Source organism: Hakea prostrata, chromosome 4, assembly GCF_041222555.1.
Source record: "Hakea prostrata isolate BN-2017 chromosome 4, UWA_Hpros_2, whole genome shotgun sequence".
Lineage (NCBI taxonomy): Eukaryota > Viridiplantae > Streptophyta > Magnoliopsida > Proteales > Proteaceae > Hakea > Hakea prostrata.
The window spans coordinates 16516393-16544230 of record NC_142603.1 but is presented as its reverse complement, the minus strand read 5'-3'; the positions used below and the strand labels follow the sequence as shown (position 1 = coordinate 16544230).

Genomic DNA, 27838 nt, shown 5'->3' with positions numbered 1-27838 from the left:
AACCAGTTATTGAGCCAGACAATGGTTCGACCACGGTTCATGAAGGGATCGAATTTGGGTGCAACAGGAGCATTTCCGCGTATGTTCATGTAATTTGTGGTTTGATATTTACTTTTAGTCTATTGATTTGGATAAGAGTGTATGAGCTTCGTCCTGTAATAGGCCAAGATAGGAAGACCATGTATTTAATCCAAGGGGGAGAAGAATTTTCTTTGATTGAACTATGTGGTAAGGGAATAGCCTAGTGCTGGTGAGTTAAAAGTCTTAGATGGTCAAGTCAAGTGAGTGTTTTTTTTTTATTACGAAAAAAAAAAAGTGAGTGTTTTTTTTGGAAAGATTCAAGATAAGTTTCTGTATCTAAAAATATTCCTTCAAGTTCTGTATCTAGAAACATTCCTTGTTAGTTGAAAGGAATTTTGTCTTTATTGCATTTGTAGAGAACAACGCAATGGGTTACCAAAAAAAAAAGAGAACAACGCAATGACATGGAGGCCAGAGCGTGGTTGTGGCTTGAAGGCTGATAAGTTTGCCTTCGTGAATCAAATGTCTTTCAGTTAATTCCGCAGAGGCATCTATCCTTCAACTGTTGATTCCCGAGGTAACGTTGGCAATAGCATCTTATGTCTACATTACATGAAGTTTCTTAAAGAAGGGCTTATACGTCATTCCTGCATCATCAAACTTGGTCTCTTCCCTTCTGTTTATACATTTAATCAACTCATCCACCTTTACTCGCGACACGGGCTCTTAGTAGAAGCCCGCCAGTTGTTTGACAAATTGCCTGAAAGAAACGTCTTCTCCTGGAATGCCATCATCTATGCCTACATTAAGAACCAGAACTTACCAGAAGCCCGAACCCTTTTCAATTCTGCTCCTCAAAAAGATTCAGTAACCTACAATTCTATGATCTCCGGCTATGCAAGCTCTAATGGATTGGAAACTGCCCATGCCCGCAAACTCTTTTATGAAATGCAACAGAAGGGTATCTGGATTGATGAGTTTACCCTCACAACCATGCTCAATGTGACAGCAAACCTATTGGTTCCATCAGATGGGGAACAGTTACATGCTTATATGATTAAAACTGCCAATGACTTGAACCAGTTTGCTGTGAGCTCTCTAATTGATATGTACGCCAAATGTGGTTGTTTTGAAGAAGCTTGTCGTGTTTTCCATGTATGTTCAGTATCAAATTTGGTTTCAAAGAATGCCATGGTGGCAGCTTATTGTAGAGAAGGCAGGATGGATATGGCTCTTGATCTGTTTCAGAAAGTTCCTGAAATAAATGACACCGTGTCCTGGAACACACTCATCGCGGGCTATGTTCGAAATAATTGTGGAGAAGAGGCATTGAAATTGTTTGTTCATATGGAAGAGAAGGGAATTAGATGGACTGAGCACACTTTCACTAGTGCCTTGAATGCTTGCTCGAGCCTGAAGAGCTTGAAACATGGAAAGGAAATCCATGCTTGGATTTTGAAGAATGGTTTGGATTCAAATCCGTTTATAAGCAGTGGCGTTGTAGACATGTACTCCAAATGTGATAAACTACACTGTGCAGAGCTAGCTTATGCTGCATTTGGGGAAGAAAATGTCTTCTCAATAACTTCACTGATTGTGGGCCATTCCTCTCAAGGAAACATGTTAGACGCACGTAGGCTTTTTGACTCATTAGCTGAGAAGAATCCTGTTGTCTGGACAGCTTTATTCTCTGGCTATCTTAAAATCCGACAGTGTGAACCAGTATTTCAACTTCTAAGGGAGTTACTTAACAAGGAAAAGCATGTTCCTGATTCTCTTATTCTTGTCAGTGTAATATGTGCATGTGCAATACAAGCTGTACTGGATCTGGGGAAGCAAACTCATGCTTATATACTGAGAATGCACTTTGAAATTGAAGAGAAGTTGAGTAGTGCTTTGATTGATATGTATGCGAAATGTGGACACGTAAAATATGCACATTTTCTTTTCCAGAGAGTTCCTGGTAGAGATCAGGTTGTGTACAATGCGATGATAGCTGGTTATGCACATCATGGTTTTGAAAATGAGGCTATCCAGCTGTTTGAGGAGATGTTGGAGAAGGATATCAGACCTGACAAAATTACTTTTATTGCCCTTCTTTCTGCTTGTCGACATGCTGGACTAGTAGAAGCAGGGGAGAAGTATTTTGCTTCTATGACAACAGATTATTCATTATCACCTGAAATTGATCATTATTCATGCATGGTAGATTTATATGGTCGGGCTAACAAGTTAGACGAGGCCATGGCATTCATGAGAGAGGTACCAATTGAATTGGATGCTGTGATCTGGGGTGCATTTCTCAACGCATGCAGGATAAATGGGAATATAGCATTGGCCAAGGAGGCAGAGGAAGGACTTCTGAGAGTTGAAAAGGATAATGGGGCACGTTATGTGCAGTTGGCTAATGCTTATGCTGCAGAGGGAAATTGGACTGAGATGGGAAGGATAAGAAGGAAGATGAGAGGGAGAGAGGCCAAGAAGCTAGCTGGTTGTAGCTGGATCCATGTGGGGAACAAAATGAACATATTCACATCTGGCGATAGATCTCATCAGGAAGCTGAAACCATTTACACTACATTAGTAAATCTCAATGCAAGAATAATGGGGGAAACAAAAATGTTTAAATAGAAATTTACAGATTGGACCATGCCCTTGTTTTGGACTTACCATATGGTTGGTAGTAAGAATTGTCTCCTTGCATGCATGTGTGGGGAATCAAACCTGCTGCTGGATCTTTCTCAAGTACTACTCTGATCAATCATGTACATTGGTAGAGGAAGCGGACCAACAGTTGAGTTCACTAGATTGAGCAGCTTAATTACAGTTGAGGTTTTGAGATATTCAAAGTGGCGGGTTTCCTGAAAATTTCTGTGGACTAGCGGATTCTACCTTCCTTGACCTCCCCCAACCTTGGCTAGCAATACCTTCTTCTGGGAAAATGATCAAGATGGAGTTTCATGTACTTTTTCACCTTGTATTGAACAAGTACAGTGGTCATCTGACAGTCTCAAAACAGACTTTACTGGCATGCATTACCTCTGCTCATTTCCCTTAATTGGCACTTTTCATCTGGGTGTGACCTGGCTGGTTTTACCCTTTATCTGGTTGATAAAGTGCCTCAAATATTTACATGGTGAGAATGACCGCAAGGAGAGAGACCAGGAAGGGGTTGGGGGCTTGTGGGGAAGGTGTTTCTTACCTGATGCTGAATCATCCCCCACCTCTTCTTTGCCTGCCTCTTTTCCAAACCTATCTGGACCCTTGCCCTCTCCTCCATCTGCCTCAGATCTAGACACCCTCAACCATATGCATTTGAGATCAATTGGTTGGCCTCCTCATTTGGGGGATCTTTGGTAGCTGACACTACTGGAAACTCATGCTTCATGCCTGCATTTCTCACATTTGGATGGAGCATAATTACCATAGATGGACTCACAAATTAGATCCCTTGATCATATTTGGAAAGCCATCTGTGAGGATGTTACCTCTTGTGGATAAACCAAGGAATAGGCACATTGTTGTTACTTGGGATATAGATACCTCGCTTTTGTACCCCTGTAGAACTTCGTAGTGTATTGCTTTAGCCCGAGGGGGAGATAGGGTGGGGAAGGCAGGGAGGGGCAGAATAAGACTACGTAGTATAAAAATAGAAAAAGAAAAAAGGATTTTCCTTGTCTTGTATTTAATTATTTTCTTCAAGATAATTTAAATATTTTGTTGTCGTTCACATCATTGTGTGTTTACAGATACAAGGAAATTTTAGGTCCTCTGCTTGTACGACTTCAAGAAAGCAGGAGTGGGAGCATTGGAGAGGATGATGGTTCTCCGTGGTCTCTTCCTTGCAAGAGGAGGCAGTGTTCAAGTTGGGAGAAGCAATGGGAAGGAGAAATCTGATTCTCAGGCAATCATGGTTAGGTTATGACTCTCAGGTTATTTGGTGTTCATAAGACTCAAATTCATGGAGTGGGCGGTGGGACTACCACCCCCCAAACAACCAACCCATCTCTTGATCCAAGCCCTCATGAAAGACTAAACAAATGAAGAAATAGTCCATTCGGTTATCAAAAGCGTTGAAAGTGCCTGGTTGCTAGTGATGTCTTGCAATACTACTTACTCTTTTTATCTTATTAGGCACCATTTGGTTCACTGTAAAAGTGCCATAAAAGAAAATTTTATAGTAGAACTAAAATTCTCATTTTTTTTGTCTTATAACTTGTAAAATGTTCTTGGAGAAAACTGTATATCAGTTTGTTGATAACATGTTCCTTTAGAACTATCAATATTTGCTCCTGTTTAAATAACTAATATCAAGATTTGTTTGACAATGTCATCGACACAGGTTCCACCTTACGTCCTCTTGAGCTTTGCCTTTTTTGAAAGTCGACAGCAAAAACTGAAATACAGGGAATGGAAGTCCCTTGAGGTGAGGAGAATGGAGGTTCAAATTTGAGATCAGCAATTGGAATGACTTATTACTGAAGAAATGAGGTCATGGTGTCAAATTCACTTAGTCCAGTGACTGATTATTGTTGCTGCTTGAGATTGGGCTGCTGAAAGAGGCAGTGGATATCAACAAATTTTAAAGATCCTGAGCCTGAGCACAATTAGAGTGTTAAGATTGAAGAGCAGTCTAACAATCAGTGTAGATGGACATAGCAGCAAAAATTGGATGAAACCAGTGATTGCCTATAGCAGCTGAGGCACAAATCCTCTGCTGGTAGCTAGTTACAATTACAACAACCTTTATTCCTACTAAATGGGTTCAGCTGTGGATCCTTGCCTTCCAATCAGCTTTATTTGAGGCTATCATTAACTACTTCTAACTACCTACCTTTCAATTGGTGTGCTGCAAATTGTTTTTAGTGATGTTCTGATTGAAGGTGAAATTTATTTTTGTTGCCATATTAGTATATTTATGAGTTGTACAAGGATATTCATGGCAATTATCAGAAACTTTTCATTTCATTATTGCTTTGATTTTGCTGAATTTATTGGACCGCATGTCATATTACTATATGAATTTGATGAATTAATGGACAATGTGCATGTGTGTGTACCTGTTCTGTTTCACTAATGACTAATTACTTGCACATTCTATTCTGTTCTTGGTTTATTTATTTGTGGAATCTGATTTTCTGGTATTTATACCGAATTCTGCATATCCAGATCTGATTGAATGAATTAATGGGATTCTTTGTAATCCAAAACTCCCATTTGTTGTCCATCCCAGTGGCTTTACTCCAACAAATTTTTTTTTAACAATTCTGATAGACAGGATCATTTTGGGCGGAAAAGATAATTTTGGTGCAAATAATGATATTTGATCTGATATTTAGATATGAAACATGAACAAACTGGTTGGGGGAAGCTCTGTGGTTGGGATTGAATCTGTGACGGGTTGTACAGGCCACCCCTGGCCTCTTTTATTTATTTATAATTTTTTTGGGGTGGTTTGTACATGTATGTTAGGAACCCTATTGCAGCAATGATGTCTCCTTCTATGGTTCACTTACAATTAGTCTCGAGAATGGATTAGTTCAGTCCACAACAGCAAATACAGATCATAGTGTTAACAGAAACCAAGTAAAAACCACTGTGGCTATGAGAGGCCGGTACAATAAAACCAATACAATTCTTCGATATCCCATCTCATCTTCCCTTCGAACAATAAAACACTCACCAATAACTAACTCCTAACTGATTCCATAACTGACTGGACATTAACTCCTACTGCCCCTGTTTGGTTCTTCCTAGTGTAGATTCAAGTAACGAGGGGCCTAACAATACCATCCCCTTTAAGTTTCACCTTATCCTCAAGGTGGAATGCCGGAAAAAGGCTGTTGACTTCTTCAAAATCTTCCAAAGTATTTTCACATGATGGCAGCAACTTCCATTTGGAGCAGCACTTCCAGTCGTCTGGCTGGAGAGTACCAACAAATCAGCGACTCCTCAGGTTCCAAGTGAAGTTCGTTGGCTAAGAAAATGTGTAGGGGCTGTGGAAGAACCTGACTCCCCACGACCTTATTCAGCTGTGAAACATGGAACACTGGGTCAATTTGCGAGGTGGAAGGTAGTTTTGGCCTGGAAGCAACCTGTCCAACACGCTCCAGCACTGAAAGTGAGCCATAATACTTGTGGCAGAGCTTCTCATTGGGTCGCTTAGCCAGCTTCCAAAATTGATAGGGTTGTAGATGTAAAAACACTTCATCTCCTACTGAACATTGGACTTCTCGGTGGTGGGTATCAGTCATTGTGCTCATTCGATCCTATGCCACATGTAGCTTTTGGTTCATCTGGCAGGCGATCATGCTGCTTGAGCCACTCATCGACTTAAGCAACCTTGGAACTGCTGGTATCCCACTGGAGTAGGTGTGGCGGTTCCTGTCCATACACTGCTTGAAAAGGAGTCATCTTTGTTGCTCCTTAAGGGTGGTAGTGTACCACAACTCGGCTCAAGCAGTCAATTATGCCAATCCTTCCACTGCTGACTGCAGAAATGCCGGAGGTAAGTTTCAAGGCCTTTGTTCACAAGTTTTGTCTGCCCATCAGTTTGGAGATGATAGGCGCTTCTGTACTTCAGTGCTGACCCTGCCAATTTGAATAGTTCTGTCCAAAAGTTGCTAAGAAATATGTTCTCTCTATCTGAGATAATAGGATGCAGGATGCCGTGTAAGCGGACTATCTCTTTACTGAAGACTAGCGTGACCTCTTTGGCCTTGAATGGGTGTGTAAGCACCGTGAAATGGGCATACTTGGTGAGATGGTCGACCACAACAAACACCATACCTCCCTCACATGTTTTGGGTAATCCTCCAATGAAGTCCAGGCAAGTATCTTCCCAAATCCGCTCTGGAATCGGCAATGGCTGTAATAGTCCAGCAGGACTCATTGCTTGATGCTTACTTTGCTGACAAGTATCACAACCAGCTACATAGTTCTTGACAGCAGCTTTCATGCCAACTCACCACGCAGCTGCACCAAGCCACTTGTAGGTCAGTAGAAAGCCCAAATGGCCTCCAAATGGGGTTGAATTGAGTTCAGCAAGATGAGCAGGAAGGAGTGTGGATGTCTTAGTTAGGACTAGTCTGTTCTTGTAGTATAAAGTACCATTACGGAGCTGATAATTCAGGTAAGCTGCTGAACCCTGTATGAGCCCTTGTATGATAGGTTTGTAGCGGTCATGGCTGCTTACTTCGGTATCTATTAGCCCTCCATCTGGCCAGAAGGCGGCAGTGAATGGAGTGAACTAAAACACTCCCTCTTGCTGTCTTGACAAAGCATCTGCGGCATAGTTCTCCCCCATGGTTTGTACAGAACTTCAAAATCATAACCAAGCAATTTAAGAACCCACTTTTGCTCTTCCTCTGCTAAGACCTGCTGTTCCAATAGATATTTGAAACTTTTCTGGTCAGTTCTTACTTTGAAGTGCGGCCCCATCAGGTAATATCTCCATTTCTGTAGAGCTAAAACATTGGCCATCAACTTCTTTTCATAGACAGACTTGCTGTGTGCTCTAGCAGACAAAACTGACTCCAATACTCGATCGGATAGTCATCTTGCATGAGAACAACACCTAGGCCCAGTCCTGAGGCATCTGTCTCTACTAAAAATTGATGGGGACATCACACCACGACTGCCCACCACTTGTGTCTACTGGAGGCGGAGGCAGCAAAACCTTTCACTTTGGTTCAGCTACTAGAGAGGGTCATCTGAGAACCGTGGTCCACATGCCACGGTTTTTTTATATATAGTAGTATTCTTTCAGATTTTGTTTTGTAAGGGTAATTTAGAACTTTTTTCCCCACAGTTTAGAGTTATGAGGTTTTATTTTATTTCTTTGAGTTATTGAGGGTATTTGTGATAGGTTCAATTATTTCTTTCTTTTAGTATGTAACCAGCCACAAGATGAAGGCACGAATGAAAGAATTAGAATAGAAGAACTCACTCTGCTCTCGCTCTCTTCTGGCAGAACCAGCTCTTTCCTCTCTCTCCGGGTAAGCTCTCTTCCCTCCTTTCACCCTTGTTTCCCACTAGAAAAATTTCCCTTTCTCTTCTCTAGAAAGGACCTACTCTTCTTTTTCTTTTTTTCTCTCAAAAAAGACCTAGTTTCTTTCCTGGAAATCTTTTTCTTCTTCCCCAAACCCCACGGTTAATCTGTTTTCCTGCTGAAAAATCTTCTTTTTTTTTTTTTTTTTCTTCCGTCTTTCCTTATTTCCTCTTTTTTCCCTACCCTATGGCAACATCTGTTTTTCTGTCGTTAGTCTCCCTTCCCTTCTCTTTGTTTCTTTTCTTTCTTTTTATCTTCTTGTTCCTACAGCAATCCCACTTGCTGCCGTTATTTTCCTCTTGTCCTTTTTGGCATTCATCTTTTCTGCCCCCTGCTATTTCCTGCTGGCTATATTGTTACTGCAGCCCTGTTCCTAGTAGTTATATCTATTTATATTTTCTGCTACATCCATATTGCAATTCTACTGTGCTGCCTTTTTGTTCAACATAGGAATCTCTGCTGGTTACATATTAGTTGATTTGGGTTTGGGAATGTTAGTTGTCTTTATCTTTACATTGGTTGTAACTTGCTCCTATATTGAATAAAAGTTGGTTATATTATGTCTTGTCTGAATTTCTTTATTTCCTTAAATGTAATGCCCCAACCCCTCTAGCCTAGTCTTGTGGAGTGGATGATTAAATCTTAAAACTGATTTGCACTTCCACAGCCCTTAAGTTTTATTCTTGCATGCTAGTTATAATTTTCTTTGCTGGAATTTTAATTTAGTATAGTTCTCTGAGTATGAAAATTAATTGTGTGCTGTGCAAAACCCCTCCCTTCTCGATTTAAGATCCTTTGCATCAAGTTAGTATTTTAGTTCTTACCCCCCAAAAAAAAAGTGCATATTTTAAGAACTGTAGGTTGTCCTTGCTGTAGTTTTCTCCTGTACTTGGTATCTTGTGCATGACCACTTGTAGTGGTAAGTCATATCGCAACATGGACCCCACCTTGGACCTAGCAACTATACTTAGGGAGACATAGGCTGAGTTGAAAGCTAGCAGAGAAGCTCGAGAAGCATAGAGTAACAACCTCGAGTCCATTGAGTAGGCCCTCCAAAGCCTCACTGATAGGCTTACCATTGTGGAGACAACCCTCCCATAGATCACTAGACAGATTCCCCGCGTTGAACACCCTCGCATTGACCGTGACTTAGAGGATAACCATTCAGTAGGTAGTGGAGTAGTAGGAAACCCTGTCTTTCGGAATTTTCAAGGTAGAGGGAGAGGTAGGGGTCATAACCCCCGTGGGTGGTGAGCCGTTCGGAATCCCCCTCCATACATGGGTGATGAGGATTTTGAGCCCTATGATAGAAGATTCAACTCCAGGAGACTGATTAAGGTAGATGCGCCATCCTATGATGGTCAGATCAATGCCAAAATCCTATTTGATTGGATTAGGCAGATGGATAGGTTCTTTGACTTTTATGATATGCCAGAAGAGGCCCATTTCAGGTTTGCTAAGATGAGGCTAACTATAGCGGCACAAGACTTTTGGACTGATTTAGAGTCTTAAGCATATAAGTTAGGATAAGAGCCATTGTCTACTTGGGTTGAAATGCAAGAAAGGCTCAAGGCAGAGTTCCTACCTATGACCTATAGGTTGCAACTCTTAAATGAGATGAATGCCATGAAGCAAGGGAGGCTATCAGTCATTGAGTACATGAGTAAATTCAATGAGTTTAAGATTAGGAGTCGTACTTGTGAGGATCGGGAGCAGACTTTGTCTAGATTCCTAATTGGACTACACACTGAAATCCAGTTACACACAACACCCCATATGGTACGTGATGTTCCCCAAGCCTTTAGGATAGCCTTGGAAGTTGAGAAGACCTTGAAACCCCCTTCCAAAGGAGGAACACCTCAATAGGGGATGTGAGCTATAGGAGGCCTTAGCCTTCCACAAGTGCCACCAAACCACCCCATAGGCCCCCCCCCCCCCCAAAGCCATTTGACAATAAGGGTAAGGGTATCTTGGGAGCTAGCTCAGTGAGGTGTTTCAAGTGCCAAGGTATTGGACCCATTGCCAGAGAGTGCCCCAACTGAAAATTTACATGGGGGATCATGAGGATTTTGGACCTGAGGATGATTAGAGTGGCGAGTATGAGGATCATCATCCCCAGAAGGATATTTCTAATGAGGAGGTTGACGGAGAGGTCACCACCTCTAGATTAGGACTAGTGAGACATATGACCCCACAGACCCCATCCAACGACAAGTTTGCTATTGATATTTCTCGTCTTGGTGTAGTGCATTGCATGATATTGCAACCCAAGGGCAACGAAGAAGACTAGCGGCAGACTAATATTTTTATCACCTATACTTGCTACCAAGGAAAGAACTGTAGAGTTGCCATTGATAGTGGGAGTTGTATGAAGGTGGTGGCACAACATGCTGTCCTGCATAGTGCTTAAACCTGAGGCTTGCCTAAAGCCTTACAAGGTTGCTTGGGTCGATCAATCCTCCATTCTTGTTAAACTGATATGTTTAGTTCCCTTACACTTTGCAGGCTATAAGGATAAAGTTTGGTGTGATGTCTTGGACATGGATGTCGCCCACATCATTTTAGGGAGACCTTGGATCTATGATTTAGATGTCACTAATTATCAAAGATCCAACATCTGTGTGTTTCAGTTCAATGGGAAGAAAATTAGGTTGACCCCTTGTGCCCCTAAAGAGATTAGAGTCCCCAAGAACAAAGGAAGCACTGCAAAACAAACCCCTAAGAAAGCACTTAACATCTTGAGTCAAAAGAGCTTTGAAAGGGAGTGTAAAGAAACATGAGTTATTTATGCCTTGGTTGCCAAACAGACTAATACAGAGATGTTGCGCCTAATCACTGAGGCACCCAGGGAAGTGCAACCTTTATTGAGGGAATTCAAGCAGTTGTTCCCAGGGGAACTTCCAGATGAGCTACCACCTATGCGTGACATTCAACATGCTATCGATATAGTTCTAGGTTCATCCTTGCCAAATTTACCTCACTACCATATGAACCCAAAAGAGTATGCTGAATTGAAGCGTCAAGTTGATGATCTTCTCCTAAAGGGTTTCATTTGAGAGAGTCTCAGTCCATGTGTTGTGCTTGCTTTTTCATGCCAAAGAAAGTTGGTACTTGGCGTATGTGTGTGGATAGCCAAGCCATAAATAAAATCACCGTTAAGTATAGGTTTCCTATACTTAGACTCAACGATATGCTTGACATGATGGCTAGTGCTAGCATATTCTCTAAAGTTGACCTAAAGAGTGGGGACCACTAGATACTGATGAGACCGGGGGACGAGTGGAAAACGGCCTTCAAGACTAAAGATGGCCTTCATGAGTGGCAAGTCATGCCTTTCGGGCTCTCTAACGCCCCTAGTACCTTCATAAGGATCATGATAGAGGGGTTGAGGCCCTTTATAGGTAAGTTTTTGGTGGTCTTCTTTGATATCATCCTTATATATAGCAAGATCCAAGAAGCTCCACTTTGATCACCTGCGTCAGGTATTCCAGATGCTTCTGAAAGAGAAGCTTTATGCTAATCTTAAGAAGTGTACCTTCTTCAGTGACCAAGTGGTGTTCTTAGGTTTTGTTGTGTTAGACAATGGAGTATCAGCTGACCTCGAGAAAGTTAAGGCAATAGTAGAATGGCCAGAGTCAACCAATATTCATGAGGTTAGGAGTTTCCACGGTTTGGCTACTTTCTACAGGCGGTTCATCCACAGGTTTAATATCATTATGGCTCCCATCACCGATTGCATTAGAAAAGGGGAGTTTAAATGGACTAAGAGTGCTACTACAGCCTTTCAGGAGATTGAGAGACTGATGTCTGAATCCCTAGTCTTGCGCTTACCAGATTTCTCTAAGGTCTTTGTGGTAGCTTGTGATGCATTAAGGGTAGGTATAGGAGGAGTTCTTAGTGAAGAGTCCCACCCTGTTGCCTATTTTATCGAGAAGCTAAATGAAGCCAAGCAACAGTACTCAACATATGATAAAGAGTTTACGCGGTAGTACAGGCTTTGAGATACTGGCATCATTATCTGCTACCTGCAAGAATTTGTCATGTCTTCCAATCACCAGGCTCTCAGGTACTTGAGCTCCTAGAAGAATTAAACCTTAGGCATGCCAAGTAGGTTGAGTTTTTACAGGAGTACACCTTCGTACAAGACCAAGTTTGCTTCTTAGTTTGGCTTTGGGCCACTTATGCTTGTGTAACTAGTTTGCTTTAATTGTTGCTCTTAGGTAGTTGCTAGGCTCAATGCCTCTTAGGTTGCTTGTTAGTTGAGGCCTCTTTCTCGCTTTGTCTGGGCTTTGTCTCTTGTGCTCTTGTATTTTCTTTTATTCTCTTTGGTAATGAATTATTTAATCAACCAAAAAAAAGCAATCTAGGTTGAATGGGTGACAACTCCTGTTAGTTTATTCTCTTTAATTTCATTTACTTTGATGCAATCCATTTGTATAAGTTCTCTGTACAATGGGAACAATTTTAATGCAGTCAACTAGAATGGGTGTATTGTTAGTTGTTGTTTCCAAAAGAATAGTATGCTTTTACTGTGAATGCTATTTTCTTGGCTATCTGTAAGTATTAGATTTCATACATTTAATAATTGTCTGAAATGTGGCTGTTACTTGTGCAATGTTTCTGTCAGGTTTGCAACTGCACTCCACTTCCATCAATCAATAACAGCATTAAGGTCGGTAACTATCCTTGGCAAATACTTGATAAACTATAGCTGTTTTTCTTTGTTTTCCTTCACTGATCAAAGGTTATATTGAAAACACAAATTATGAAGTGCAATTACACCAAGTTGAAGTATAAGACATCTAAGTACCAGGAAGGTGCTTGGAATGGAACTTGTAAATTGTTTCTGGTTTCTGGTGAGTGTTAGTCCCAGAATGAAAGGTGGTCCACAGACCTTTTCAACTTCAGATCATAAAACCACTTGGCCGATCACCTGACTCTCAAGTCTTAATATGTCTGGATTAACAGTTGAAATAAATTTTTTTATCATGTACTTGTCAATGGGTTTTTTTATCTCCTGATTTAGTGTGGTTCATGTTGAATAGACTTTAGAGGAGAAAAAGGATTCTTGTAACTGACCTCATTTAGTTGGGATAAGGGTCTGTGAGTTGACCTAGTTCAGCTTTGTTGATCCATCAATCATATGTTCTATTTGAGATGGTGTGTGACAAAAATTGGAAGGATAAAGATATTATCACATTGGTGCTCAATAAACGAACTGCCCTTGATTCTTGATAGGATATGAAAAAGTCGATGGAGGTGGCTTGGTCATGTTCAATCTAGGCCCTGGGATGCTCGATTACAAATGAGTGTTTTGATTCAGATTGAAAATACTAAAAGAGATGGGAGACTCAAATTGACGGCAAGAGAAGTGTGGAAATTGGAACAAAAATGTATAGTTTAGGGTTTGTATCATGTAATATCTCAAATTGAGATTATTGGATGGCATGGATCCATATAGCTGACCCCATTTAGTTGGGATAAGACCGAGTTATTATAGTACTACTCTATATGAATAATCAAAACATTAGCCAATCAAGATAATTTAACAGTGAATGAATTCCATATTTGAATGTTATCTATAGTACATAATCAGATGTGAAACAGAACTAAACTTAGAGTGATATCATAATGGTGACTGTAGAATAACATTATGACAAGAAGGCCAGAATTTTAGTTCAAAGTAAGGGCTGAACTGTTGTTTAGAACTGAGCTAGTTGAAGTGCAGGTTACTGAATTGAAATGAGTAAGATACCCCAAAAATCTGATATCAAGCAGGATTGCAGATCTGATTAGTAACCAAAAACAAAAGATTAATCACTAATAGACTTGTTAATAGATGAAGAAAATGAAGGAACAATATGAGGGAAGTGAGAGAATAATAAGGACAACAAAATAACTCTCGGGCTTCACACAAGAAGGTGGATTGATCGGATCAAAGACCAACCTACCTTGATCAAACACAAGGTTTCTCCATAGTGAAGAATGACATGCAAAAGCAAATAGTGATTTCAGTTCATGGGTGGGGGCATCAACCCTCTTACATAACTCCCTTTATAAAGCCAGTCTAAAGACATGGAAATTAAATGCATCAACCTACTATTAGCTGACATCACCAACAAGAGTATTAGCGTAAACCTAACATTGACTCAGCTACTACGTAACTCTTGACAATGGAGTTTCTTATTTTCATACTACAACTCCTTTTGTTATTGACTTCTAAGACATTTCCCAAGCTCTTGTTCACACATGGGCTAGACTTGGGCTTAGGCTTAGCTCACAAGACCATACCATAGAGGCTGATTCTAGACCTGCATGAGCCAAAATGTATTGAGAATGGGTTGGTAATGATCTCAAAACTGATCCAAACTGAGCATGAACCGTTAGCCCAAAAGGGAACCGACCCGAACCCAAACCACACCAACCTGAAACCGAACCAAAGCCAAAAATTTTGCTAGAGGTCTGTGTTTGGGTTCGGTGTTTCAGCCCAAAACTGAGAAGCCCAAACTGAAACTGACCTGGACAGAACCGTTGGCACCCCTAAAATCAAGTATGATTGTGACTGCAACGCAGAAGAATAATTGGACTGAGTTCTTGTAATTGGTTTTATTTATATTACTGCACATGCTGTTTCTACTCAATTCTTTAAATGGATGCTCTCTGTGTCTATTAATCAAGTTGTGCATTAATTATTGAATTCTAAAGCATCTTGGGACTCACTACTGTAGATGGAAGATGCAATTGAAGATTGCCTTCACATTGTATTTGCGTATTGTAAAAGCAGGCAAGTCCTTCAGATTCATTACATGGATCTTGTTTGTTTTGTTTTTTTTTTTTTTGTCATCTTACATCTGTTCTAGCTCCTTTTCTCAGTAAATCTGCTTCAAATGATATGCTCTTCCTACATTTGAAGGATGTTATAATACGTAAAATACATTTTCCTCTTCTAAGAATCGAGATTAAGAATATGGAGCTTGAGACCGCATGCTGAGAGTCCACAGCATCAGGGCTCAATACTTACGTCGAGACTGAGAAATAGTGCTCCTTTAAGAGGCATGTTCGGTGCAAAATTCAAGGTTCTCTATATATGCTTCTAGTGGTTCTTTTTCCCCTGTGAACTGGTCATGTTTCTCATATAGGGAGGTGGTTAGAGGAGCAATTGGGCAGTAAATGACACACAGGTGCATTGCACCACACAATCATCTATGAATCTTCTCAGCAGCGGGGAGGTTTGTCAAAACATGCTGAACTTAATTGAACAGTTATATAGTTTGGATCATATTAACTGGTTTATGGCTCTGATCATTCGGCCAACGTTGGATGATGGGTGCTACATTATGCTGTTCATCCATGTATGGGACAGTTTAGTCAGATTCATATTGTAGCTACGTTTGCTGGTCCTAGTATTCCCTGTAGACTGATTGTTTTAGATGTCCCCATGCTTCTACTGGAGAATCAATACCAATCTAGTGAACTGACAGCAACATATCGCAACATAAACAACAAATTCAGAGTCAAATATTATTTGAATCTTGTCATTGTGGATGAAGAAGACAGACGGTATTTCCTAGAAACTTCCCATGTCTGTTTCAAACGAGCTGAGTCTTGTGTTCATTAGTTGCATGAGTTGTGTTTCCTTTTGGGAACTTCTTGTGATAGGAGAATGTAACATCTTCGTTGAAGCATCCAAGTATTATTTTCATACCTAATGGGACTCCATTGCTTCATTTTCGTTAAGTGATATTACCATCAGATTAGATTTATTGAAGTGTCAAATAGCTTTTCCAATTTACAAATCCCTGGCCCACCTTGAGTCGAAATAAGCTATGCGGGCTCAAATTTCCACCCTACAGGCGGGCCAAGTCTGGATTAGGATGGCTTAATTTAGAATCAAACCTAGGTTAGGGTTGAGTGTTTGACTAAAGCTCGGCTTGATTCTGTCACTTTCTTAACTTATTTTTGGTAAAAGCAAGGCAACAATATGTAGAGTGTTTCGGTTGTTAAGTGTAAATGATAAGTCTCTGAATTCAAATTCAAATCCACCATAACTAACTCTATCCTCGATTGATCTTATCTCTAACCGATCAAGAAGAGTTTGAGTTATACTTAAAGTATCAAGAAGTTGTAGAGTTTGATTGTAAACAAGTTGTAATTTAAATTTAAATATTTGAATTCAAATAATACTAATATACATCTCCCACTCACTAATTAGAGTGTCGAAGAATTCTCTCTCAAACGAAATTCTAACTTTAAGCAGCTTAACAACCAGGTTACAGATTAACGAAACAGTAAACATGGAGAAAGATGGGTTTCAGCTTATAGGGGCTTGGTCATGTATGTATAAGAAGAAAACTGGAAAAGATAATAAAACCACCAAGAGGGGAAACTCCATATGGTGGAGTTTCAGGTCTGTAACATAAGCATTTAATTAACTTTTTGGTTATAGCTTTACTCAGCTAATAGATAAATACTCTGATATCACTACTTTGGTTGGCCATGAACGATATCTAACTGTAAATGCATCATCATATCATCATATATTAAAAGTTGAAAGATCCTTTCGCCTCAATGCTTATAGTGTCTTTTTTTTCTTTCTTCTTTCGATTCCATTGAAACTGAGGTTTGTCCGGACCAGTTAATGTATACCTCAGGTACGTCATTGGAAAATCGTTTTATATAATTTTATTTAAATATATGATGAGACTTGACCTTTGCCTTAAAAGAGATTCAAGCTCTTGACCAAAAGTTGTCCAAGGAGGCATGGATATGCATTTAATTAGTTTTCAATTTTTAGAAAGTTTTTAGATGTAGATTGTTCAAATTTTAAACTCTTCTAAAGTATCTTTAGCATTTGTTTTGCCAAAAAAAAAGTATATATATAAGCAAGAATTACTCAGTAAATCATCTACAACTGAGATATTCATGCTTCTTTAGATTATAATTAATAGTAACATGTACAAGTCTCTCTAGAAGAAAAATATATAGAAAGATCTTAACAAAGAGAAATGCAAATCCATATTGTATGCTTTTTTCATAATTTTTTAAAAAACTATTTTCTTCCTTTTTCACGTCAAGTTAATATTAATGCCATTCATTTATTCGATGCACTGTGTGGTTGGTGTGACATGAAAGATATTTTTATGACCCGAAGCCCACCCTTCCCCCTTATTAATTAAAAACAAGATTAAAAGCTATTTCTAGTTCCCTTATTAATTAAAAACAAGATTAAAAACCATTTCTAGTTGTCTTTTTCCCTACTAAAAGGAGTTTTTTTTTTTTTTCCTTATTTTTAACTGATAAATCATGTCTCCCATGGGTTTCAAGAAAAATCTTTCTTTGATTAGATTTGGATGGAAAGATTCATGCTTAGGGCAAATTGACCAAGGATGTGTTCACATTTGCGGACCTTAAACAGTCATTGGTCATGTTTCAGTATTTCAGTTCATACCTTGTGGTTGTCGGTTGAATAAGTATTATTATAGAGAATCTTATCTAGCATATTTCTTTGTCGGAAATGGACCATTTATTTTCTTGTAGATGTATAACATGTGTCCTAACATCATATCAAATGGTTGAAGTCCATTTATAAATCAAGTCAACCTTTTAAATGATGTAACTTGTAAATACACCTCAACCTTTTGATATAAAGTAGGGACATATGTCACATATCTATAAAGAAATGGATGGTTCAAAATAGACCGAATAATGTTATGTATTATAATAAGTATTGTACAAGACAAATACAGTTAAATTTGAATTTTTGTTCACAAAAATACATTTTTCATGATACATTTTGGAGGAAAATCTACTTGTCATTGTCTATGAAAACCCTATTTAATGAATTTTGAATGCCTGGCATAACGACTAACAATTTGAGATAAGAGTCACGATCATGGAATTGGATATTTGGAACGGATCAAAGTGATCAGATTCATGACAAGATATTAAAGAGAGATGTTTCATTCATGCATTATGATTTACCAAAAAGAAAAAAAGGAATTGTTCAACTGCCGTGTTTTCTTGAAAAAAAAATGAAAAATTAGAGAGAATACCAAAAGTATCCCATCAGATTCAGGAAAGAGAAACCTCATTTAACAATATTTTCCATTTTATATATATATATGTATATATTCTTTTGGTAATATTTACTCATACATTATGTGACCTGAAATAGTGATATATCTTCTACCAAAAAATGAAATGGTGATATATCAATTTCAATGGTTGAATATGTATAAAATTTTATAATTTTGCCTTAAACTGATGCTTATACTTAATGTAACCCTTAATTAAGGTTTAGGAAGGTTTGACTAAGCTAAAGGGTCTTAGACTTGAGCTTGGGGTTGGCAAAGACTAGTCTAACCCATTTCTATGTCATCATATATTATCCATTTTTTGTTTTTAGTTTGCCAATCCCGGTTTATAAATCGGTGTTTGACCCGCGTCTCACACCGGGCAATGGTAGGTGAGTCTTCAGTGGGAATTTTTGCATCCACAAGGATTCGATATTGAAATCTTGTTTAAGCGGACCAAGCTGCTTACCACTTGAACCAACCCTCGTTGGTATCATATATTATCCTTAATCGATACTTTTATTAAATAATGCTGTAAAATACATGAACAAATAAGAAGTGCACGATGAATGGAAATAGATAAGCTCAATTTGACAACCCATTTAGAGCTTATATAGACATATGCAAAACTCAGGGGTTGGACAGTCACCAATTAATCGAAAGTCTCATTGAAAAGGTTAATCTATGTGACCCGAATGATAGATTTTTCAGCAGGAAGAGTATGTCCGAGCCAACGTAACTCCCAGAGTTTAATATAAATTTTCACTTGACCAAAGAAAGAATAGATTAACCTACATATAGAATCTCTACCACTAAATTAGTAAATTTAAGATGGTTAAAAAAAAATTACATGGATCAAATATTTTTGTAATTCCCAACATACCATCAAAAAATCCAAAAATCACTAAGAGATAGAGGAGAATCTCTTTTGTTACCCAGAAGGAAATCCATCCGAAGTTACTACATCTTTTGGAGTTTTGGAAACAGCTGAAGTTTAACTCGAAGCTAGAAGAAGACTCAACTTTTAGTCTTGTGGTTTTCTTATGTTGGAACATTTGGATTTCGAGAAATGAGTTGGTCTTTAAAAGTCTTCACAGGAGCCCTGAAGAAGTCATCCATAAAGCTCATCATGCCCATGCGGAATTTTGGTCTTCTTTGTGCAAAGATGAGGCTAGATCCCATGTTGCTATTTGCCTGAAAAGGTGGTCACCACCCCCTTCTGGTTGGTTGAAGATGAATGTTGACTTTTCGTGGTGGGAAGAAACCGCAAGTGGGGGAGTGGGTATTATTTGCGGGATGACGGGGCCTTCCACCGTGGGCTTGTTCGGATAAGTTGAGTTCCTCTTCGGTCGGTAGGTGAAAGTTGGGCTCGAGGATGGGTCTTCTTGAGCTTATTAAAGCTGGGCATTGTCAAGTTATTCTCGAGTCCGATTGTGAGGAATTGACAAACTGCCTCCTTAACCCCTCCTTCCGTGTTCCGGCCAATATATCCAACATTGTCGAGGATATTAAAGTTTTTCTTAGCGGGCCTGACTCTTTCGTTTTAGAGCCCATTTCTAGGGCGGCAAACTGTGTTGCTGATGCTCTAGCTAGGAAGGCATCATCTGTGGCAAGCATGATGATTTGGCCTAATTCCACTACGTGGCTTCTTGATCTTTGTAATCAGGACGTCATTAGTCCTTCTTGCCTGTTTCAATGAAAGTCTTTTACCAAAAAAATTATTTTAGTTTTATTTAAAAAAAAATAAATAAAATATTGACTTGTATCGAGAGTTGGCGCCGTCAAGCTTCTAGATGGACCCAAAACTCCCAGAAAATAATAGAAAACACGCGATTTCTTTTCCAACAAGTCAAACGGAGTCATTCCGGCCTTAAAGACTTTAGATACCCACAAGTGGGCCAACCATGGGCCTCTCTAATATTTTTTAAGACCATTTAAGCCCAATATCTCTCGGTGGGTAAACACAATCGAACGGCTATCATTTATTGAGTGTGAACAGAACTTCTTGTCTTATCACATTTCATTGACTCTTACAAAGATCGGGTTGACAAGAAAACAAATGAAAGATAGATTTGATAAAATTTGGAAAGAGAGAAAGAGAGGGAAACAAAGACGGAAGGAAGGAAGAGCGAAATTTCCAAAGCCCTTTGCTGCGATCGTCGTCAACGAAGGCCTGTTCATGAGGGTTCGAAGGTATCGTCTCTTCTCTCTCTTGCAGCTTCAGACCTAATCCAAACTCTCTTTCAGATCTATTCTGCTCTACTTCTTCCATGGGGTTAGCGATCAGAATTTGTACTACTGATCCTTTAAACTGTACTGTGACGCCTTTTCCTCTTTTTCCTCCTCCACCACCGACGTCTACTATGGGTGGTGAATCTGCTTCGCAGCAATTCAACCCTCTTCTGATCGTCGTTTTTGCTATTCTTGGGGGTACTTTTCTTCTCCTTACTTATTATTCGGTTGTTCTGAAGTACTGTTCTTGTTTGAACCGTTTGAGGATGGTTCATCCGCCGCCGCCGCCACAAGGGGAAACCGGTCGGGAAGATTTACTCGACGAGGATCATGGGCCGGTGATTGATCACCCTATCTGGTTTATTCGAACTGTGGGTCTCGCAGAAAATATCATCAATTCCATCGATGTCTTCAAGTACAAGAAAGGAGAGGGCTTGATTGATGGGACTGAATGTTCGGTTTGTCTGGGTGAGTTCGAGGAAGATGAGAAATTGAGGCTATTACCTAAGTGCAGTCATGCTTTCCACCTTCCTTGTATTGATACTTGGCTTCGATCCCATACTAATTGTCCTCTCTGTCGTGCCCCAATCGTGTCTAACCCTGCTGGTGCGTCTGATGTATCGACTGTAACTGAGATGCACTCGAGTAATTTGAGTACAGTTGATGAAACGGAGGAGGATAGTCCAGAGAGAGAGGGTGCTTCACGAAGAAATCCTAGCAGTGAAGGTGGGTCAGGATATGAAATTGACTTAATTGTCAGCGATGGAACTAGGGAGGTTGAGAAGGCGGGCGTGACCGAGGAGGGGGAAGGCAGCCAAATACAGCCTGTAAGAAGGTCTTTTTCGATGGGTTCTTTAGCTGCCGCGATGGTCTGTTTCTCTCTGGCTAATCTTCCACCTTCAGAATTGGAAAGTAGTTCGTCGACCAGAGTCGTCTCAGTGAAGGAATCCAACTCGGATGTTGTTGTGAAGAGCGAAGGTGAAAGCAGTGCCATATTAAATCAGATGGGTAGTTCTTTCTCTGGAGAAGCTCCCAAGGCGGGACCGATTGCCATGAAAAGATCGGTATCAACCAGTGCGAAGTACTTGTTGTCTAGATATGCCGGAACCAAAAGTTCAATTCTTCCCCTGTGAGATATTTTTCTCTTCTTTCCAAACTTTATAGTTAGCTGCAGTGGAGATGCTGCAAGAACAAGATATCTCGGCTGCCCATCAACCTCCAACCCCCCTCCCACAAACAAATTGGGATTCTCCCCTGTTTTTTTAACATACACAATAAGTCATAAGCAGACGAACTGTACATAGACAGAACGAAGATGAAACTCACAATCAGAGTCAACTCTTCGTGGGACAAAGAAATTTTGGAGTTTTTCCCGATGTTTCAAGTTCGTAAGGAGAAGCAAGTATAATTTACAGTCCCAAGTAATTGTGGCTTTTCTTTCTTTGTCTCCTGCAACAATTCGACTTCTGATGTAATTTTGACATTTCAACTTATGTGTGAATGCAGCAAAAAATCTAACGAAAGACTTATCATTACTTGGATCAATTTGGTTGGAAATGGTTATTCAATATACAAAATAGACCACTAGGCCTCTACTAATTCTTAACTTCTTTGATGTGACAAGAACTTTTAATTGCCGCGTTCCTCTACATCCATATACACGACAGTTGAGCTGTGTTCATACTTCATAGCCTAGAAGCTAACATTAACTGTGTTCATAGTCTAGAAGCTAACATCGAAATGACTTATGTTGGGGCTTTTCTGATGGGTATCTAACATTGGTGTAGGGTTTGGGTTGTACTAAAATAGCAACGTTTTGTACTAGTTTATGGCTCACAATAATTTCTAATATAGGAACTTTTGCTTTTGCATTTTTGTCTACCTTGAATTGCTTTGACAGTAAGCATAGAAGTGAGATATGTTGTCTCTGTGTATGTGTAGTCATTTGTATCCTTAAGAAGGGATTCACATCTTTTATTTGTATATGTGTTGTAGTTATTAATTGTTTGTCTCTATTGACCACGCATGTCAGTAATGTTTTGAACCCTAGCTTTTCTCTTATACTTTTATCTCATTGATTTGCATATTGATTTTATTATTCTTTGTTTGTTAAATCATATGCTGCGTTATTCATTTTGTTTTAGTTGTATAAGAATGACCAGCCTCTTTCATTCACAGGGAATGTGTCACAGGTTTCAGATCAAAATGGTAGTGCTGAAAATCCAAATACATAAGCAATCATCAATGCAGCTCCCTTTGGTGTCTTGTCCACATTCCCTTCTTGTTTTTTGGTTTAACCTTTTTTTGGTTCTGCACCAACTTGTCAGTAAGGTCTCCATTTCATTATGATGAATGATTAAGCATTACCTGTAGCGTAGAGTTCTCCAGACCTTCCACTCTCAGCCTATCTTTCTTTTCTTTAACTTTTATAATCACTTAAGCAAGGTTAACATCCTTCATTACTTTGTTGCATTCCTGTCTTACCAACTGCATTATACACATTGAGTTTACTGGTAGTCTCATGTTATAGCATCTAAAAAATGCAGTCAGTTTCAGTGATCCATATCTAATATCATGGCTGTTTGTCCACTAAGGTTTTCAATAGTAAAGACCTATCAATTTTCTAATTTTTTGATGCAGCTCGCTTGTATCAACCACAAGATATGCAATTAAACAACATTTTTCTTGCCATGTATTGTATCTGAACTCATCAGGTTGCTTATTTGGGCACAATTGAACATAGTGTGGGTTTGGTAGGATCTTCTAGATAATGGACCGACCTTAGCCCAATATACATCCTTAAGGGGTTAAGCCATGTGAGCCTTGTGGTCCAAGTCCGTGCTCCTTGTATTGCTATGATCAGATATCCAAATTTGAATTAGTCAGTGCCCTGACCAATTTCATTCATGGCCATTGACCTTATGCAATGTTGATTTTAAATGGATGCACTTGGAGATCCAGGACTGTGTGGCAATATGATCATGTTTTTGTTCTGTTGTGTTAAATGCCTTCTTTATCCGATATCTTAAATATAGCTGCTTGTTTGTTTGGAGTTGTTACATTGTTTGTGTGTTTTGATTTAATAATGCTGTGTACTCAAAGATGAAGTTGTTTCCAGTATTGGCAGACTGGCTTCTTCACTCTTATTTGTACTGGAGCCATATAACCGAGGCTGTAGTTCTGAGGTTTAAAACACGGTTTTGGAATTGGGATTGGTAGAATTGCCTAAAGTGTGGGAGGCTGAGACAGAGAATGGAATGGTGATAACATACCCATGATGGCCAATTTCTATAGCCCATCAGATATTCGTGTTGTAAACTGTCTGCTTAGGGCACTCACAATCTAGTAAAAGCGTCTGGGTCAGAGTCATTTGAGATCCAACTGTGGTTCTCTGCTAGTACTGTCTTCTCTTGGTCCCTTTTGACTCTACATAGTTGCATTGGGAATTCTATGAAAAGAGATGTCACTCTAAAGAATTTTACAGTGCCTTTTATGCCACATGCTTGTTTGACATAATACTTTGGAGGTCAAGAAATTGAATGTTGGTTCACTCAGTTCAATATCATTTAAATCAGTACATCTGAATATTTTTCTTCATTGGATCTCATTAGACATTGTGGGAACTAAGTATTGAGGATATCAATGTTAATCATTTAACTCCTGGAATTCATTATTGAGATTTTCATACAAGCAAAATTTATTTATTTATATATTTTTTTAATTGCCTATTGAAGGTTGCTGATTTGTTAAATTCCAGATGTATCTAGATATACTTGCTTCTAGAGACTTTATATCCTCCATTTATAACTGATGTGCTGGTAAAGTTCTGCAACAGAATACCTAATGACAGCATTTCCTATGTGATGTAGAGGACATTGCAATTCACAAACAGTCCTCCACTGTTTTTGAAGCAAGATTAGTTTCTTGAGACATGCTGTCCTAAGTTGCTACAAAATGATAATGAGACAACTCCCTGGGTGAGTTAATTAGCAGCCTGCAGTGTTCTTCAATTACTGTGTTAATATTGCCTCGTCGTGATGATTAACTCATTCATTGGTGAAGTTTATACTCAGATGAAGTGGAGTTTGGCTTATCACAAAGTGAAAGCATGCTACAAAAGCTATAACAGTTGGTATGCTTTTAAAAATTATTCTTCATTTGTTATCTTTTGCTCTAAAATGATTGCTGGACCCCTATACAAGAGAGAGGCAACAAAGATTATTAGAATTGCTGAGAAAATGCGAGAGTCAGGACTCAGGAGGTTTTTGTGTATCACTTTTATTTAATCAGAAATCATAGGTGAATATGCTAGCAAAAATTTCCCCCCTAATTTATGTTGGGACTTTTTTGGTGGAGGTTTCTTTCTTTCTTTCTTTCTTTCTTTCTTTTTCATTTTTTTTATTTTATTTTTTTACATGTATGCTATGAATTTCACTATTCTGATAAAGATAGGAAAAGTTTAGCAGGTAACACATCAGTTTCAATCTTAGTACCAAACTCAGCTTTTCTGTCCGGAATATTTTCCTTCTGGTTTTGTGGACATCTTGCCCTTTGTTACTGTCTGTGTTTACTCTATTTTAGGTTGTCGTTTGAGAGTGGAGGTCCTCTCCACCCAATTTGCCCCTACCCCTATTCTCTCCCTCTTACGGAGGCCTGGTATAGGCATCCGAAAGATTGACCCTGTCCCTGTCAGACCTTTGTGAGAGGAGGAGGAGGATGGGGGCACAAGCAAGTTGGGCAAGTTGGGCAAGTTGGGCAAGTTGGGCGAAGAGTATTGGATCCCATTATTTGAGGGCAGAATTCTAACTGCTTGAAAGGAAATGTTTGATAGACATGATACATCCTGCTTTTTCTTTCAATGTTTGATAGACATGATACATCCTGCTTTTTCTTTTGTAGTAAAATTTCATTGAAAGAAAGGCCTAAGATTACAAGAGGCTTCCACAGAGCATAACACGAAAAGCCACTGAGTGGCAAAGGGCCAATCTGTACTGCTTGCCACAGTTAAAGCCCGTCTAGTTAGAGCATCAACAACCACATTTGTCGCTTTAAAAACATACCTAATCGAAAAACAACTGACCTACATCCTGCTGCTGCTGCTGTAGGTGTGGTTGACAGTTTTCCCATTTAATTTGTAAAAAGCAGAAAGTTCTACCTTACTGATGCTTCAACATTTGTGTGTATTAACATGTAAAATCGAATATGATGGGGTCACTTTTGACATTTCCATCAGTAAATCAATTGTGAATTGTGGATTTATTTTAATATATCAAACATTGATTACATGAGGGTTTAATAGCCTGAACTGGGTAGATGGTAAAGTCCAGTATTTGGCTATCCAGTTTCCAGAGGTGGACCAGGTCTAAACTTTGGGCGAACCAAGGTGGCCAAGTTACCGGGTTGGGCTAGGTGTTACTTACATGACAAAACCATTTTGTCTTTGATTACTTTCAGATCCTGTGGATTTCTAACATTATTCAGGGCATGGAGAAGCTCTGGACATAGCAATAATGCATGATCGAATTAGATCACTTAGTGTCAAATTATGCCTTTGATTTCAAATCTTGAATCATGTAATTTCTCTTTTATCCCATGGTAAGTAAAGGGTTTGGTAGATTCACTCAACAAAAAACAGGGAATTCTTTCCAATGTAGGACCAGAAGATCATCTACATCCACTCCATGGATTCTTAAAACTTGTAATTCAAATTCAAACCATGTAATTAATACATAGTTCAACACATCTTTATCAGTGAATCTTTTAAAACCAAAATCCAAATTGAGTTTGAAACTGAAATCTGAGCTTTGAAGTACATGAACCAGATCACTAGTTCATCCCATGGCGAAATTCTGCAGAGATTGTAGAAGTGGACCTAGGTTGATTGAGAGGGTTGACTTCAATCATTTCCATGTAGAAATGAAATGATTCTTTTCTTGTAAACCCACGGGTGTTTTCTTTCTTCTTGATCATTTCTTTTATGACCTTATAACGCTGCAGGAATATTTGCTTTCGCCTTTAGAAGGTAAGAGTGACATTTGGTACGTACATGTACAGTACAAAACCATAATCACACCTGCATGAGATATTCCTTATCATTTGTTTTCAAAATGAGAATGATTTCTGCTTCAAAACCAGTAACCTTATCAGCAGGGAGCAGCACATAGATTTAAATTTCAATCAATCTATCATTGTTATATAGGACCCATTTTTACATTATATAGGCTATCAGACAAATTCAGACATGAATGAATGAATGAATGAATGAATCTAAAGCACACAGGATGAATTCAAAGCTGTCAATAGCAGCCATGTCTTGTACTTCACCTTTCATCTGTAGGTGGCTTTATAGCTCTCTCTCCTCTTCCCCTCATTCTCTTTTTTCAAACTTTCCAAAGAATAAAATCTATTTGATCTTTGTGGCCCGCGAGTGTTGTCATTTTTTTTTTAAAAAACTGGAATGCATGATACTTTTTTCACAGTGAGTCTATAGGTTTCACCATATATTCCTTTACATCATTAAGACAACAAAAACAATCTCTACATTGATCCGCGGCAACTTTGCATGGACCCTCTGTGAGGGGACATGCGTGGATTACACCTAACTTCTTTATCTGGAAATACCCTACTGGTGTTCTTCTATTTCATGTGACCAATTGGTTTTTTAAAAGTCAAAATTTTGTACTCAAATATAACATATTTTGATTGGCGACCCGAATGAACCAATTTGGGAGATCTATGATGGGAGCAAAGAGAATGGGCTAATAGGCCAAGCCTGGAGCCCATCATTAATCATGATTTATGGTGGGGCTATAGGGGCTATGGTCCCCCAATACAGTTCAATCTGATGGATCGACCTATTTACCCATTAAAATCTAAAAATATATGTATTTATGTTCTCTTATGAAGTCATTGTGAGATTTGGGATTTTCACCTTAGGGTTTTGGATGAGATTTTTGTGATGCCATTCTGACAATCTATAGAAAGTTCTTCCTCTTCCATGAAGTAACACACCTCAGTGGGTGAATCATGTTAAATCTCAAATGTTCTTTTTCATTCTCTTTCTATTTATGTTTGTGATATCTTGGTGTTCATTCCAACACCAAATCCATGCAGCTTATGTATGCAAATCATATTAAATTCTTGAGTTATCATCTTTGTTTGAATATGTTATATTTTCATTTATATTTAATTCTCTATTCAAAACCAAAGAGATTTATCTTTTTAGTGATTTCTATATCTGGTATTCCAAACAGAGCTTGAAACATATGGACCCATATTATACTGGATAAACCTCTTTTTCAATTGCTAAAACTGAATGGTTTGCTTCTTTCTCTTTTTATTCTTTTTCCTGTTGCTACAACTTTGATTTGATTTGCTTTATAATGAAAGGGATGTCTTCGGATAAGCTTTACTAGCTGTCTTCATTGCCCCGTGAAACTGTGAAACATTTGATTGGTAGAAA

The 27838-nt window shown here is 38.9% G+C and overlaps 2 protein-coding genes across 3 annotated transcripts; both read left to right on the top strand.

Annotated features, from left to right (window-relative positions):
• The first annotated feature begins 242 nt into the window (after positions 1–242).
• LOC149018206 (LOW protein: PPR containing-like protein) lies at positions 243–16724 on the top strand. Of its 2 annotated transcripts, XM_089152522.1 has the most exons (4): positions 243–3934; positions 4364–4447; positions 12699–12743; positions 14800–16723. In XM_089152522.1, exon 1 carries the CDS (start codon positions 634–636, stop codon positions 2650–2652), a length of 2019 nt encoding a protein of 672 aa, XP_089008648.1. In that variant the 5' UTR covers positions 243–633; the 3' UTR covers positions 2653–3934; positions 4364–4447; positions 12699–12743; positions 14800–16723. The 2 variants fall into 2 exon arrangements, with proteins under 2 accessions (XP_089008648.1, XP_089008647.1); XM_089152521.1 differs by having other exon boundaries at positions 243–4447; positions 14800–16724.
• A 3411-nt stretch (positions 16725–20135) lies between these two features.
• LOC149018205 (uncharacterized) lies at positions 20136–24750 on the top strand. Its single transcript, XM_089152520.1, has one exon. It carries the CDS (start codon positions 20415–20417, stop codon positions 21507–21509), a length of 1095 nt encoding a protein of 364 aa, XP_089008646.1. The 5' UTR covers positions 20136–20414; the 3' UTR covers positions 21510–24750.
• Positions 24751–27838: the final 3088 nt, after the last annotated feature.

What these genes read in the sequence shown, in the direction of transcription:
- LOC149018206 (XM_089152521.1), top strand. Translation starts at nt 634, where the DNA reads ATGAAGTTTCTTAAAGAAGGGCTTATACGTCATTCCTGCATCATCAAA.
- LOC149018205 (XM_089152520.1), top strand. Translation starts at nt 20,415, where the DNA reads ATGGGGTTAGCGATCAGAATTTGTACTACTGATCCTTTAAACTGTACT.